Source organism: Gymnodraco acuticeps, unplaced genomic scaffold, assembly GCF_902827175.1.
Source record: "Gymnodraco acuticeps unplaced genomic scaffold, fGymAcu1.1, whole genome shotgun sequence".
NCBI lineage: Eukaryota > Metazoa > Chordata > Actinopteri > Perciformes > Bathydraconidae > Gymnodraco > Gymnodraco acuticeps.
Window position 1 is genome coordinate 511 of NW_022990138.1, and position 17,156 is coordinate 17,666.

General features: G+C 40.9%; 1 protein-coding gene and 1 long non-coding RNA gene across 2 annotated transcripts in view; both read right to left on the bottom strand.

The window, feature by feature from the left end:
• Nucleotides 1-1,063: 1,063 nt before the first annotated feature.
• On the bottom strand, nt 1,064-6,287 carry LOC117546775. The gene is made up of 3 exons (XR_004569074.1): nt 5,806-6,287; nt 5,053-5,105; nt 1,064-2,594 (listed from the first exon to the last, which is right to left on the bottom strand). It is a non-coding gene; the product is annotated as an uncharacterized LOC117546775 (long non-coding RNA).
• A 3,131-nt stretch (nt 6,288-9,418) lies between these two features.
• ubald1a (UBA-like domain containing 1a) overlaps nt 9,419-17,156 on the bottom strand; it is a 29,762-nt gene continuing 22,024 nt past the window's right edge. The window contains exon 3 of the mRNA XM_034217138.1: nt 9,419-11,568. Coding sequence (XP_034073029.1) covers nt 11,257-11,568 — 312 coding nt within the window. The 3' untranslated portion in view covers nt 9,419-11,256. The remainder of the gene's footprint in view (nt 11,569-17,156) is intronic.

A 17,156-nucleotide genomic window follows, 5' to 3' on the forward strand; every position in this document is an offset into this window, starting at 1 on the left:
CTCTTACTCTTACTTAATCTACACTGACTTTTAGATACACTACTTCAGCTGAGAAGACTTTTCTAAGTACTTGCAAAGTGCTTTGAGGCATAAAACAGGATGTTCTGTTAGTCCAGTGTAAATGTCAATCTTAAGGGATAAGGCTGGTACTATTTTGTTCTCTTAAGCAGCCTTTCTCTAGTGATGGCAGTTTCAGTGGAATATCTTAACATTAAGTGGATGGATTATTACAGTATATCGTACACTATGTGTTGTTTGGCAAACGACATTCATGTCCCTCTCAGGACTAAACGTAAAAACTTGGGTGATTTTATCTCGCTCCATAATCAGGTGAAAATTGCCCAACACTCTAGTTTATGACCCAAAAGCTGCATAACTAAAGACATTCCCATAAGCCTCAGCAACAGATCCTTGTACTATGGTTTGTATGTTGCCTTACGAAACGTTTTTGGGTTATTCTTTGTACATTTTGGTACAAGTGTCCAGTCACCAGAGCCCTGCAGTGCAGAACCAGTTGAGGCAACAGACCTACTTGGTTAGGTTGAGGATTAGATTGTGGGTTCGGTTCAAATCTCTAAAAAAGCTGCGTTACTTAAAGGTCCCGTGTCATGGCCATTTCCACTGATCATAATTCCATTGTTGAGGTCGACTAGAATACATTTAAATTGTGCAATTGTCCAAACTCACATTGGTTTCTCACAGCATCTCTGTCTAGTATGTGTATTCACTCTCTGTCCTAAACGGCTCGTTGGAGCTCCTGCCCCCCCCCCCCTCCCTGTGAGCCCAGTGGCCGTCAGTGAGACAGCGAGACACAGCGAAACCCAGCCCGAAAACACACACACACCCGCAGCCTGGCTGGGAGTTTGTGTGTGTGCCCAGGCTGAGTTCCGCGGTGTCTCGCCGACCCCACACCAGTGAGCCAGCTCAGTGTCCCGCTCCTCGCAGCAGCGAGCCTCGCAACGTCCCGCCGAGTGTGTGTGTGTGAGGAAGTCCGTGGATTGGTCCAAACGTAACGGCTCCGCGGACGTAACGTCACGATACCCAAGAAGTAAACAATGGAAAAAGAGAAATGTCCAACGAGGCATTCTGGGGCAGCACAGACAGGTCTTCTCTGTGTTAGAGTTTTACTCGCTACAGGGTGTACTTTGAGGGTTTGTGACTCTGCAGACCGTTCACATGCAGAACAAGCTACATAACACCCTTTAAGTACGAAAGTTACACAACAAATAAGTCAATGTTGACTTTTGGTTTGACACGGGAAGTCCTGTATTTTTGGACACACCCGTTCCAACAACCTTCTTCCTGACATACTGTATTATATTTTTTACACTACATCACTTGTCCTGGCTCACAATTACGTGGGTTATTTTTGTATTATAGTGCATTAGTTCATATAGGTACAGAGTATGAGAACAGTCTGGTCTCAGTTGTTTGTGTTTAATGCTGATCAGCAAATGCTTTTATGCTAACACGAGAATTATTCACAAGACATCATGAAAGCTATTTAAATGGAGGAAATGTCTACTCGTACTCATTATACTGTCACCTATTTAAACATCGGTAACTACATGTTGGAGATGTTAGCTGTATGTTTGCTTTCTTCTTCTTTTCAACCTATTTTCCTTTGATGTACAATGTCGGTTCCCCGCGGGGATCATTAATGTTTCATGTAATCTAATCGAACCCCTGCTGTCGCCACAGAGCCGGAGAGAAGCGGGAAAATCCTTTTGGAAGTGAAGCAGACGGCCATAAGCTCATGATGGGTCGTAAAAAATTAACTGAAGGTATGAAGGAGCATGGGAATGTGACTTTGCCAGTTTAACGGGTAGTAAAATAGCTGATTATTAACTTTAAACGCACAATGTGTAATTTTCAGTCGCTGGGGGAAATTGGTATTTCAACATGTATATTTTCGACTTTTTGAATGCTGTTTTATTTCGATTTTGAGATGTTTACATTTTAGAATTGTTTATTTTTACTCATTTGAATTTCTCTTATGTGCAATGCCTTGACTTTTATGCTTCTGCAATGCAAACATTTCTCAAATTGGTATCAATAAAGTACATCTTATCTTATATTATTATGCTTCAGGCAGTCAAAAGACAATTAAGTATATTTTAGTAATACAATTAAACCACTGTAAACATTGTAATATACATATTTTGTGCATTACTTAACTTTTTCCTTTTAAATCTATTTTATGATTTGACTTTTTACTCACATGCACATTCTTACTTTTACTTCTTGTGTTTATATATGCATTTTTTGTTTTCCATCCTCTTAAAATGGCCTTGTGTGGAAATGTACATGAACTCACCTTGCCGTACATATTGTACCTTCAAGGCCTTTTTCTGCATACATGCTGAACGTCTCTGAACACAAAGGGTTAACAGCCTCTTCACTGTTCCTGTGAGAACATCTGTCTGTGATGTCCTGCAGTGTAACAACCTGCTAATTCACCTGTAAATGGGTTTTATGGCTCGTTTTGTCCTCCGTGTCTTTTATAAAATCTCTTTTGTCCACATTCCAAGCTCTTTGTGCGGGAGGGGAAGCGTTGGTGAGCAGAACGTGAGAAATCATGTTCATGGAAGTGTCTGCAGAGAAGAGGAAGAGGAGACGGGGGGGAGGTGTTGAGAAGAAAGAGAGCGGGAAGTGAAAAAGAAAGAAAGGAGAGGAAATCTATGAATGCATCATGTTTTTACTCTCAAATACAGTCAAGAAAGTTAACAAATTACATTACTCAAGCATTTTCCTTAAAGAGGCCCTATGATACTCATTTGCAGGTTCATATTTGTATTTACTGGGACATGTCTCCATGCTTTAATGTTCAAAAAGCTCTTCATTTTTCTCTTTTCACCCTCTGTCTGAAACCAGAGCCCAGTCTGCTCTGATTGGTTAGCTGGCCGGCTCTGTTGGGATTGGTCAACCACTTAGAGATGTCCCGCCCCTTAGCCTATCACGTACAGTGTGTTGGAGAGCTAGCCTGTAGGAGCACAAAAAACCTATATAACACACTACAGGAAATGGAAACCCCCCCCAAAAGCATAATAGGGTGTGTGTGTGTGGAAGTAAAGGATACTGTCCACACACACACACACACACACACACACACACACACAGATAAAGCATCATATACTACTTTCTTCCGAACATCACATGGGAACAGAAACAGCGTTCGTCTGTCTCTGTCATTTCGTCCATTGGTCTCTTTATGGTCAAAAATTCACATATTGCACACACACACATACACACAACTTCCTCCTGCTTCCAGTCTAAGTGTAATGTATTGTTTTGGCACTGTGTGTGTGTGTGTGTGTGTGTGTGTGTGTGTGTGTGTGTGTGTGTGTGTGTGTGTGTGTGTGTGTGTGTGGCCTAGCATTACTATACTTGTGGGGACCTAAATCTGTTTACATAGTCACGTGTGGGGACTCATCTCCCTTATGGGGACAAATTGCCCTCCCCATGAGGGCAATCATTAATTTTAGGGTGAAGACTTGGTTAGGTTTAGGGTTAGGGTAAGGGTTAGGCATGTGTTGGTTATGGTTAAGGTTAGGATAAGTCTCCAGGAAATGCATGAAAGTCAATGTAATGTCCCCTGAAGTAATGTATACATGGTATGTGTGTGTGTGTGTGTGTGTGTGTGTGTGTGTGTGTGTGTGTGTGTGTGTGTGTGTGTGTGTGTGTGTGTGTGTGTGTGTGTGTGTGTGTGTGTGTGTGCTAATGCCTCCAGCCAGGCAGCACTGAGACAACAGTGAGGGTGCAGATAAAGCCGGCTTTGTGTCCAACTCAGGATCTCGGGCACAGAGTGGCTGGAATGGCACACAGCCATTGTTACAGGTTCACTGCGGTCATGCACACACACACACACCCACACACCCACACACCCACTGGCTGAACTACAGATCTACCAGGTGCTATTGCGACACTGTTTAACATCAGTGAATCATTGGCGTATTATTTCGAAAAATGGAAAAAATTACTGTAAACAAACAAGAGCAGGAAACCCATTGACTGGCGGCTTTAATGTAAAAGTATTTCCAGTTATAATAATGCTTAAAGCTACATTACAATTGTGTCCACCTGAGTGCAGATAACACTGCAAGTTGTAAACACAGCACTGACATCTTATCACCTTCAGAAGCTGATATGGGAGATGTGTTAACAACCTGTTGCCTAATTACACATTCAGCAGATATAAGTGATTGTGAGTCTTAGCAACAGAAGCGCCGTTAAAGCCATGAAGTGTTTGAATACTAACAAAACAACTTCTTCTATTTTTTATAATGCCAAGGTTTTCAAATCAAATCCAACTTTCTCTAACATATTTAACAACACTTTATTTTCTTCAGAAGAGTAGTGAAAGCTCAACTCAGGCTGATTTTAGTGTGTTATTTCCTCTAGCAATATTATTTTTGGACAGAAAGCTACTGGGTTATGTGAGATTTAAAAGCTCAAATATAAAGTACAAACAGTACATAAACCCTGCTATAAATAACTGGATTTAAATCCTCAAACCACAGAGTTATCTGTTCATGAAGTCAAGCATCATGGTAGTTATGGCCATGACAGAAGGCTTCATTCGCGGCTAGCTTTAACAGTTTACAGGCGACCCAAGAACAGAGTCCGAGGCTGATGATTCAACATTATTGAGAAACACACATTCATTTCCCAACTCATTTTTACCAGCTTTTACAATTGTCTTTATCTCTGTAGTCTTGCAGTTGTAGGAGGACAACATCTCTTTAAACATCAGCTAATTAAATTAAATTAACAATGTTTTTCCACAATATGAAACCCTCTTACCATTCACTCTTTACTCCACACTCTGTCACTATATGCCACCATTATTTCCTTCCTTACTTCACTTTTTCACACTGACTCATATTCTTACATTCTCCACATAATGCCTACCAGAAGCTGTGTGTGTGTGTGTGTGTGTGTGTGTGTGTGTGTGTGTGTGTGTGTGTGTGTGTGTGTGTGTGTGTGTGTGTGTGTGTGTGTGTGTGTGTGTGTGTGTGTGTGTGTGTGTGTGTGTGTGTGTACATGTTTCACCTTTCTCCCACCTCCTGCTGCTAGCTGCAGGTTGTCTGGTGCAGAGCCTTCACCTGTGGAGAGAACAGAGGAAGGTGAGGTGCTTGGTTACAAACAAACCCAAAGTCACTGTGTCGTTATGCTCTCTGCAGAATCACACACACACACACACACACACACACACACACACACACACACACACACACACACACACACACACACACACACACACACTGCCCTCTGTCCGCCTGCATACCTCACCAGCACCTGGTCTGTTTCTACAGTGGACGCTATAGTGTATGCTGATCTAATGCATAGAAACAATGTTTTTTAACGGATGATTTGATAAATAGCTAGCTAGCAACAGGACCATACATTGAAACTCTCTTGGCTTCTACAGTAGATTAACATGACATTTACTAGCCCTTTTAATTAGCTAGCTTCTGCTCTATAGCCTTGGATAAACCTTCTCATTTCTCTTTTATCCGTTTCTAAAGAGCTAAAGCATGCTACTTGGGGGTTTGTCAGTATCTACTTCTCTATATGAAAGCCAAATATAAACCTATTGTCATTTTCTAACAAAAACAAAACCACATTTCTGCTGTTAGCATTCACCAACACACTTTAGCTCCTTAGCCACACAGACCTGTTTTCAAACAACACCCACCAAGCTTCCTTGATGCTTCACTTAAGCCTTACAATCTGAAAATATGAATGTGGCTAAAGAAAATGTTGTAGTATTGAAGTATTTCTCAAAGTGGACATTTTACTTACTTGTTTGCAGTCTTTTTCTTCTTTGATTTTGTTAGCAACATGCTAGGTTAGCTTACACATTTCGGCACGGACTGAAAACTCATCTCTTTCGACTCCACTTCGAGCGATACAATTACTAACAAAGCACTTATATACTAATAAAGGACTGGCTTATCTAAAGCCAGTTGAGTAGCACTTGAAATATTTTGGCTCTATGAAACCTGATGTACTTATATGATTCTGTTTTCTTCAAGTTTGTATCTTCTTGGTCAAATGAAGTAAGTCGCTTTGGATAAAAGCGTCAGCTAAATGAAATGTAATGTTCCTTGCTTCATTGCTGCCACCAGTGGTCAATCTCTGGGATAGTGTGAATAGCACAACAAAAAGTACCCACTAATATGTGTATATGTTTTGCTCCAAAGTGCTCTAAGTGATCAAAAACTCTAGTCTACAGGGCAGTGGCGGTTCTAGACCAATGTGACTGGGGGGGCCAGGCTGGGGCCAGCTATTTTCTGAGGGGGGCACAATAAATGCAGGACGAAAAAGACAAAGACAGTATGAAGTAATTGTGCATAAGAAAGCAAAGCAATACAGTTATTGGTATTTGTTTCATTACACATATTTATTTCAGATACTTATAGTTACAGTTTTTACGCTCTAATGCAGGGGTCTCCAACCTTTTTTAAGATGAGAGCTACTTTCAAAATATAAAACAAGTCGTGAGCTACTTTTACTCCTCTTTTGTTGTTTTTTTGCAGTATATATATTTAGCACATTTTAACATTATTATATGCTGACCTTTAACCTTTGTGTTCTGTTTGGGTCTGTGGGACCCGTTTTCAGTGCTTACTAAAATAAAATGTATGCAATTTAATTATTTGAACCTGCTTTATTTGGGGGTGGATCTCACATTCTCTAGGGGGGTCTGGGGGAGGATTATTATTTTTTTTAAATGTTGAAGTGAAATGCATTAATCTGGTGCACTTTGAGCACAAAATGAATGTATGGATACAGCTCTCAACACTCAGATGAAAGGGAGCTGTATACTTTTCAATAATCCAAAAATCTTTGGAATATGATCACAACCAATAACAAATCATTTACACTTGTTTATTCTTACCTTATGTTACCTAGTTAGCATTCTTTCTTTTTATTTATGCATATTTGACTAATCACTCCCCTTTTAAATTGTTTTTAATTTTTGTTACTGTCTTATAGTTATACCATGGAATGATTTCTTACTTTATTTTTTACAACTATATGAAATAGATAAAGGTGTGCTCTCTCTAATGGGTCCGACTAGAATTAGAAATATCGTCAGTTCCACCTATTCCGTCAGCCATATTATGAATAGTTTAATAATAAACCTTTTTTTTTCATTTTCAGGGGGACCACAGGGGGGTCCAAAGGCAGTGTTAGGGGGCATTGCCCCCCCCCTGCCCCCCCCCCCTAGAACCGCCCTTGCTACAGGGTGCCTTTAAGTAGAATTGAAGTAAGATATAGTTGTGCTGTAGTGCACTTAAACTGATTTCAGATTTAGAAATACGTTAATTATCAAAGGGGGAATTAGGTTTGTGAACGGTTCTCCAGTTCAGAATAACACCAGAAATACAAAGATAAAATACAAATAAAAAGATCTGTTGGCATTAAAGATACATATTTAAGGAGGTCAATTAAAGACTGGATCATTTCTGAAAAGTAGTCCTATTTGTAAACAGAAAATACAATTAACATATAGATTAAGGTCAAACTAAATCACCAGTGGTAATTCCCACAGCAGCTGGCTAATAAATCGCTGTTTACACAGGCTGTGTTGTGTCCACAGCATGCAATGACCCAGAACAAAATATGGACCTCTTTAGCGTTAAGGTTAGATACTATAAACTCCACAGCAGTACAACAACATCTGACTCATGTTAACGATGCATTTCCTCATCCTCTTTTAATAAGTGGGTGCTGTCATGTAATCTGATGATTTAAGATGCTGGAGGATGAATCTTTCATGTGGTGTCTGGTGGCTCCTTCATGGCAAAGTGATGACTTCAGAATATGAGTTATGTGTGTCATCAGCAGTTTGTTGGGAGTAAATAGAAACAGTGGGTACTTAGCATTAGCTATTTTCAGTAACAAACTGTAATAGATTTTCAATTTACAGCACTCTTTGCAGTGAGGTTGTGATAAAAAGGGAAATAAGTTAGTGGTTGCCTTGAGACAGGCCTTGATACAAGAACTATACTTTATCGATATTGTGATATTAGGCTAGATCGTGCTAGATTTTTGATATCGCAAAATGGCGTTATTGTTGCCATATTCTCTTTTATAATAGTATTATTTGTTGTCCTTTTTTATAACTGAACTCCACTTGCTGCGTTTATGTATGCCTTATTTAAAGCTAAGTCCTTTATCTGTAAATCTACTTGGCCAAAAACCAGATTCAGATTTTCTCCATATCCACGCCCCAGTTTGAGACCCTGTGTGCCATCACGCTGTGCCTCTCTGGTACCAACCCTGATTTATATTCCTGTTCCCACATACTCCGAAGCACCACAGATCCCGATGCCAACCCAACCTCGCTGACACACTCTCACAGCTCAGATTGGCACAGCGATACACGCACGCACGCGCACGCGCACACACACACACACACACAAAATCAGCAGAGACTGTTTTATTTCCTGTGGAAGCAGCCAGGAGGTGGGCTGAGGACACGGAGAACTCTGTGACCCTTTCGCTATAATGACCATTACACCACTGGCATTTGTGGTGTGTGTGTGTGTGTGTGTGCATGCGTGTGTTTATTTGTGTGTGGACAGCTCTGGTTAGTTTGTGTTTACATCTGGAGAGGAGTGGCTTTAGGGAGGCGAACATACAGGTGGTCTCTTTCAGAAGACTTTCTCCATTTTGGATTTGGCACGTCTTCCTTTTAAAACTTCAGACAGACTTCTTAGTTGTCAGAAAGAAAGAGAGAGAGATGTAATATTAATATAAATACTAAAGGGGTTCTTTCATGCAATGGTTCATATTTGTATTTCGTGCTTTTACTGTATCCTACACAACAACCTATATAACACACTACAGGAAAGGTAAAACCCATAAACCATAAAAGGGCCATTTGAACTGAATTGATTCAATAAAAATGTAATTTAATTAAAATGGTAAGCCACTGGGAAAATAATGCCTGCCACAACATGAGGGAAGTATTATGTATATATATATAGTATGAGCTATATGCTGGACAAATAGCAATAATTTTGTCTTGATGTTGAAGGCCACCAACCATGAATGTATTTATTTATTTTGGTATACATACACAACTGTATAGAGTAGTCTGTTATATTTGTCATTATGGTCATGACAATAAAGCTTGTTTGAATTTGAATTGGAGATAGACAGACTGAGAGAGAGTGAGGTTTGTAGGACACTAGTGTGTAGCCCGGCTGGCTGAGAGGCAGCCAAGCGTGAGATTATGACGCATCCATTTACACACACACACACACACACACACACACACACACACACACACACACACACACACACACACACACACACACACACACACACACACACACACACACACACACACACACACACACACACACACACACACACACACACACACGTAAACCAATACCGCTTAGGTTGACATACAATATTTATTTAGGTTCACAAAAATGATAAGTTAATTATCAGGTAGTCCACAAATATTGTGGGAATGGTCTCATACAAGTGGGGGGAAACATACATGAGAAACAATTTAGGAACAAGCCCACCCAGAAACGCTCTCTGATTTAACCAAATAAAGTATGAAGCATGGAAAAGGTTGAACTCAAACATTATTCTAAATAATAAAAAAAAAATAAGTTGCTTATTTATTCAGTATTATATCCATAATTTTGAGAAAAAAGGACCCTCATCTATTCAAAATATCTCTTACTCTTGTATCAAATGGAAAAATAATGCAGGAGAAACTAAAACGGGGCAGACCCTGTTTTTTTAAATATTGCCGTATACCAGGGTCCTCCCTGAATCACCCCTCCGCGGTATGAATGGACCAGGGACCGGTCAAATGTGAGATGTTGGAAACCCCCCTCTGTAGTACAGCATCTGAGGGTAAATATATATACTGTATATCTGAAGGAGTCTGTAGTGACCCCAAATATTTGGTGGTGGGCCCCCCGAAGCTGCCCCACTCCTGTTTTCCTTTGTTTGTCATTTCTAACAAGACCCTTTTCCAATTTCACCTCAAAGTGACTCTTTGTAGAGAAACGCTCATCTATTGCATCTCCGATAGCGCTGGGAATGAGATCCACCACCGCCCCCCCTCTTTAACTCCGCCCCCCCTCCCATAAAGATGACTCGACCTCATGTACACGTTATGAACACATCATGCAAAGTGGCAATTCTGTTTTACAAAGATGGAGCAGTTTCTTTTTTACTCTTTAAAAGAAATCTGTAGCCGTTTTTAGCTGCGTTTGATTCACTCTTTAAAAAAGAAAATCAACCAGAAAGTCCCACCCCATTTATTGAAAAGCCACCTCCCTTACCCCTTGAACAAAAACAGAACATTTTATAAACGATATTATATTAAACCATAATTTTCTCACTTTTATTTTTCTTGTAATAACCCAACTCTTCTGGAAAAACGATACAGCGGAGAAGTGTGTCCGGAAAAAAGCCATCGCTGCGAGGATCAGTTAGCATAAAGCTGCTGCCTTTAAGAAACAAAGACCTTTAAAAACATCCTGCGGCGGCAACGCTTGGTTTAAGAATCCCTGATTGGCTGAAAGAAGTCAGGTGACCAGCAGGTGAGGTAAGAAAAGCCCCACCTTTGACGATGGGGATGACAGTATGGAGGTGTTTCCTCCAAACTCTAAATGTGTGTGTGTGTGAATATATATATGTGTGTGTATACATTTTTTGATTACAAACCCGCTCACATGCGTACACACTCAAGTGCGTGTTGATGTTTGAGTCAATCTCAAAACACGTCTCAAAGCAAGTCCCTCTCTCCGCATGCAGCACAGAAACACAGAAACACCAGCGGCACAAAACACAAAGAAACACTGGCTGAAAATAAGATGAAAACTAAACAGAAGATGATGCTGCTGCCTCGAATGTCCTCGAACATCACATAGAATCCTTGGGCGTGACGATTTCTTACTTTTTTTTTTAAGTTCAATAATATCTTATCTATGCATTTACTTAGGAAAACTAACAAAGACCTCTCTCTTATTACTGTGTGTGTGCGTTTCATTTTTCAATTTTTTTGTATTGACATTTGCATTGGTTCCTCCCCTTCTTAAAATGTCCACGTTGAGTTTTCTTGGTTTTTGCGTAGTTTCCGTCTCACTCCTGGGACAAAGACCAAAACCCATTTCTACCCACTATCCTCTCCCTCCCTCTTTACCCCCCGCCCTCCTCCCTGTTTCCCTCCCCAGGAAAAGGGGAGTTGTTTCAGTCCCGTGCTGCCCTTCATCTCTCGGCCTCCATGGCTACGCTAACTTTCTGCTCCACCCCTGTGTGGGGGTTGACGCCCGTGGGCCAGGCGGGGCAGGGCTGCGTGGGGGGGGACGGCCCCTGAGTCCAGAGTCCCAGTGGAGGTTGCGGCACATTGGGTACGTTTGGTGAAACCCCCCAGCCTCCGACCTGGGGGGGCGGGGGGGAGGTGGCCATGGAGGCGGGGCTTCCTGCGCTGTAGCTCTCGGACGCCTTCAGCCGGGAGAACATGGTCAGCGCGTCGGGGAAGTTAGGGGGCGTCGCTGGTGTGTTGGCTGGGGTGCACATCTGAGAATAAAGAGGGGGGGGGGGGAGAGGGGTTAGTGTACATTCAAAATAGGGAGAAAAATACAAAATCAATCTAGAAATACAGAAAAGATGACAGCCACAGTGAGATGAAGTAATAACTGTTTCTAATCGTTAAGTCTCAACACAGGAGAAGACTTAAAACGCCCTGATTCTATTTTATGTTAACATTAAACCCAACTGTGATGTCATTAATAAAAATAGGGGGAAAGAGGATTTAAAGTAAAAAAAACGATATATAAACATAGGAAATAGCACATACACAGTGGGATATTAATAAAAGGTTAACACTTAAAACATGCAGATTCTATTAAATGTTACCGTATTTTGATGCCATTATTGAAGAAATATAAATTAAATTATCCTTTTTTTAATAAACTATTACTGCTCAAATCATTGCTCAAAACATACAAAACTTAACACAGGGTATATGCAGGAATCCTGAAGTCAAATGGAATCCCTTTTAAGACCTTTTTTAAGACCCTTTCCACACATTTTAAGACCTCATCTCCACTTGGAGTTCTAACCGGTTACCTTGGCGACACACTTTACCTCACATTGACTATATACAGTATTGATTGTCCTTCCTCCTTATCTTCCAACCATTTGGACGCAGACTTGCATTTCCCCATAACGATGTTGTTTAACAACCGGCGTAAACGGACCTTCGTGCGCTACACTGGCTTCCTGTACGCTACCGTATTGACTACAAAAACATTCTACTCATATACAAAGCTGTCCATAACCTTGTCCCCATCTACATCACTGACCTCCTTCAGGAGTACACCCCCTCCCGCACCCTCCGCTCTTCGTCCATAGGACTTCTCACCGTCCCAAGCTATCGCCTCAAAACCATGGGTGCTCGAGCTTTCAGCTGCTCGGCCAGACTCTGGAACACCCTGCCACGACACATCCGACAGTCTGATTCCATAACAACATTCAAAACCCAACTCAAAACCCACCTGTTCAAACTGGCATTTTCTTTATAATCTGCACCCTGTGTCCTTTTGTAGTCAATTTCCTGTTGTTTGTCTCGTCTTACCCCGGCTGATACTTCACTAAATCCACTGTTTTAATTTGTAAGGTAAAATTGTAAATGTAAATTGTAAATCTGTAACCCTGTAAGGTGTCCTTGGGTGTTATGAAAGGCACCCCCCAAAATAAATGTATTATTATTATTATCAAGCAGTGAGCGTGCGATGTCCTGTTCAGATGACGTCAAACCCAACGGGATGCCATAAATAAACTACACAGAATCACACTACACACCTACGCAATGATTACATTCAGGCAGACTGTAGAATACAACCTCTTTGGACCATTTATATACTTAATGAAAACAAGCTACAACATTTAATACCTTGGAAAATGCCCTTTAATACTTTTTAAGACCCCGCGGACCCCCTGAAACATGTTTGTGTGACATGGCGATCCCACTTTTATTCAATTAGCATCTTCTGTTGAGCTTTAAAGGTTAGTCCATTAATCAAGTAGATATATTATATATATATTATTTATTATATAAAAAGATTGACAATAAAATGCAGTTCTATTGATAATAATATAACTAGAGAGGAGTTGGTATATTTTCTTCTTCTACAATGGATTTCTTCCGTTGCGACTGTTGACTTTCTCTGTGAAATAGTGCAGCTTCGAATAGGGTTTCACTCTTTCATAAGAACACAATAACACCTGGCTGATAAAGCTGCTGTATAGGATCCATCACGTTATGCTCTCTACTCTGGCACACGGGCACACACACACAAACGGCATTATCTCAACATCATCGGGTTCAGCACAAAAGCAGATTTAGGCATTGTTTAAAGGCGGATATTGCTTTAACGGAACTGTGGTGTTTAACTGAAGGGGATTCCCACTGCCTCCCCAGAGGGTCACGATGAGGACATTTGGCTATTTCGTTTACGTCCACTTCCTGTTCGAACTATAATATGACATCCAATGTGATTCAGAAAACTTATACTGAGAATAACAGCTAATCTTAGACACCTTGATGAGTGTGTCCCCTGTGCTTTAACCTGCGCTGACCCTCTTTTGTGCCACCGCTGTTATCGTTCTGCTGCCAGGAGTTCCTTTAGCGGCACACAATACACCAGTGTGAGGAAAAACAACACTACCAGCTAAAAGGGAATAAGAAAAACATGTTTGGCTGCTCAGAAATAGCACATCTTCATCCTCACAGCTTCTCACACACTGCTGCATGGCCTCCTTCCTCCTCTTCGTCCCTCGTCCATTCGCTACAAGGAAAACAACAACCTACTGAACTCCAGAGGGAAGCAGCGTTAGCACGGAGGTTACTAATAATGACCTGGACTCAGAGGGCTGGGACCTGCATGACAGAATAACCCTAAATCACCAGGCCACAACAAAGGAAGACATGGCTTAGTAACGTGTGCCTGGAGCCATCAGGCTCTAAAGGCTGGACCCCCTCATAAAACCTCAAACAACCTGCAGTGTGTGTACTTGTGATTTGCACCAACATGTACCTACTTTGGACTTCTAAACAAGCATGTATATATATTTAACATAATGATCCATGTCTGTGTATATGTAAACACCCTTGAAGGGGCCCTTTTCTGCTCATGTTGAGGTCCATATGTGTATGCTGTGCCTCTACTGTGACATGTTTGACAAGTGAGTGGGAGAGAAACCCATTTTGTTATTTTTATTATTCTCGTGTGAATCGTACTGTTCCTATCCTGTGTTTCACCGTTTTTATTGATGTTGCTTCTAAGACACCTGAATTACCCGACAACATCAATAAAGGTTTATCAAATCTTATCTTGATGATATAAAATGACTGAACCTACTTTGGTTTCGCACACTTACACATGTATACCTTTTTTAAGTATTATTAACCTTTATATTTGTACAGTTGTACCTACCGGTGAATTTGTTTTCATTATCCCTGTGTGAGAGATTAATAAAGTGCATCTTAATGAAATGTACTGATGATGCAGAATAAAAGAGGCATGACCGAATATGAAATCAACTTTAAAACCACCTTTTTGTGGCGCTGTGTACTCGGTTGTTACTTCATTAAACTGGGGTTACACCCTTAAATGTCCAATAGTATCTTCAAGGTTTTTCTACACCGCAACAAAGCCCAGATTACATTTTCTACAGAGACAAGTTGTTTGTTTTAAACGCGTAATTTTCTGGAAATACGAGTCATAATCATGAATGAAGAGAAACAGCAGCTGCAGTCACACATGAGTACTTGAGGAAAAAATGTTAATGCGTTGAAAAGGGGGAAAAGCTGCACAACAACACTGAGGCGCAGAACTCCGGCTGACCCTCTGAATCTAACCTTGGCTCCATCACCCAGGATGCTCAGATTGTAACGCAGACAAACAGCAGCGTGACAGGAGCGCAGACCCTCCCTCGGGGGGGCGGGGGGTGTGTAATCGGACCGCTCTGCCCCCTAAAAGTGCTGCGGCCTGCAGGTTAGCGCTGCGTTTACACAGTGTTAGTCCGGGCCGAGTTAGAGGCTCTCAGAGTGGCAGAATGTGATGAAAGGTGAGTGTGTCCACGGCACAGGAAGCGCTGGCTCATGTCCCTCTCTTCCTGTGGGAAAGAGACACCCTGGAATGCTCAAGTGACCTCTGTGATCCTTCCTGTTCTTGGCGAGAGGCGCTAGTTGGGTTTCTTAAAAACCTCGTGGTGAGTTCAGGGTCCGTTCTACTGGTGCTCAGGTAGAAAAACAACGCTTGGTTCCTTGATTACTGGCCGGGAATGAAAAGTGCTGACACGTGACGTTTCATGTTGTCCGATGAGACCTTCACGTCTGACTTACTCGTCGGTTTGATTTGAAAAATTGCAACTTCAATCATCTTCATTTCTTAATGTTTTAAGAACACCTTAAACACCTCGGAGTGAAGGCATGTGTGTGCGTGTCTTTGCAGGAGACCTTGGACTAGGGATGCATATCGTTGACTTTTTTACGATACCGATACCGATACCACTGAACGATACCGATACTCAACCGATACATATCGTGATACTTTGAAAATGTATCATCCCACAATTACTCCCATGAAGCGCTTTACGATATAGTTAACATGTCAAATGAATATTAAATTCAATTGTGGGACTTCTTGGACCTTTTACTGAACAAACAATGAAAGATACATAAAAAATATGAAGAAAGCCGTTTATGGAATATCTTTTATAACACCCCGCCATCAGGTGTGCCGCGTGAATAGCACATCTTGTCAATGCAAACAGACCGTTATAGCACCGTTATAATTAATGTTAAACCTGAGATTCGACTAGAGAACAAATACATAATAGAATAAAGGTCATGAGATCTTGGCATTGCACAAACAAACAAATCTCATCTTTAAAATCAACATTTGCTGGTGAGAGAAAACAAATCCCATCACAGTTCATTCGTGGGACTTTTACCTTTCTAGTATTGAACAAACAATGAACAATACATAAAATATGAAGAAAAACGATTATGCAATCTAATTTATAACACCCGCCATCACGGGCTACGGACTCACTTTTAAAATTAATTAAAAAAATTAAATAAAAAAACTTTTTTTTTTTTTTTTTTTTTTAAAGTATCGAAAACCGGATCTGATTTCGGTACGGTATACCGTAGCCACCAGTAACCGGTATTTCGGTAATACCGGATACCGGTATGCATCCCTACCCTGGACAGAGTCAGAGCTGCAGACAGTATCGACCAACAAGAGGATCTTTGCCGAGACACAGCAGCTGTCTCGGTTTGAATCTCACTCCTTATCAGACACTTTCTCACAGATAAAAGCTTCAACGGACCTCAGACAACTACAGCATGTAGGCAATGATAATCCACGAAGAAACACAATGTCTTCCACAACCAAACTAATGAGACAGGAATACGGGATATGTGTGGCAGATAAAACAGTCGTGCTGCGCCATTTAGATAAACTAATTGTGATTATTTTCACTGATACTGCAATTGGGATATTATTCACGACATTGGAGAGATTGATCATTTTCTAATCATAATACTCAATATCATTGAAAAATATATTGAATGATTACAATGTGATTTTTTAAGAGAAGCTGAATCAAAAAAATATGTTAATGTTAATTCTATAGAAAACCTTTTGTAGGCAGGCATAGCTCTGCAACTCCACAATACTTCATAAACAGTATTTTAACACATAAGCCTTAAACTAATCAAGTGCTATTTGAATACTACAAAAGTCCATATTACAATTGCATAAAACTTCATTTAGTTGTGCGACCTAGAAAACGTTATTTTAGGTAAAAACTGGTTTCCTCCAGAGATGAAAGCGTGGTGCAGCATACTGAGTTTGCAGCAGGTTACTGAGTTCTGCCTTTGTGCGTATTAAGCAGCCTAGGAGCAGATTAACCCTTACTGAACTGAAGCAACGACTAAAGAGAAAGAATACCAAGAGCTGCTGAGAGTGCGGTGTGCAGACTGAGGCTCGGATCCAATTGGCTAATGTACAGCTGATGGGCTGCAATGAGATGGGCAATATTTCATTCAGAAAATCCCTACCTGCGTGCACACACTCTTGTAGAGGGTCTGC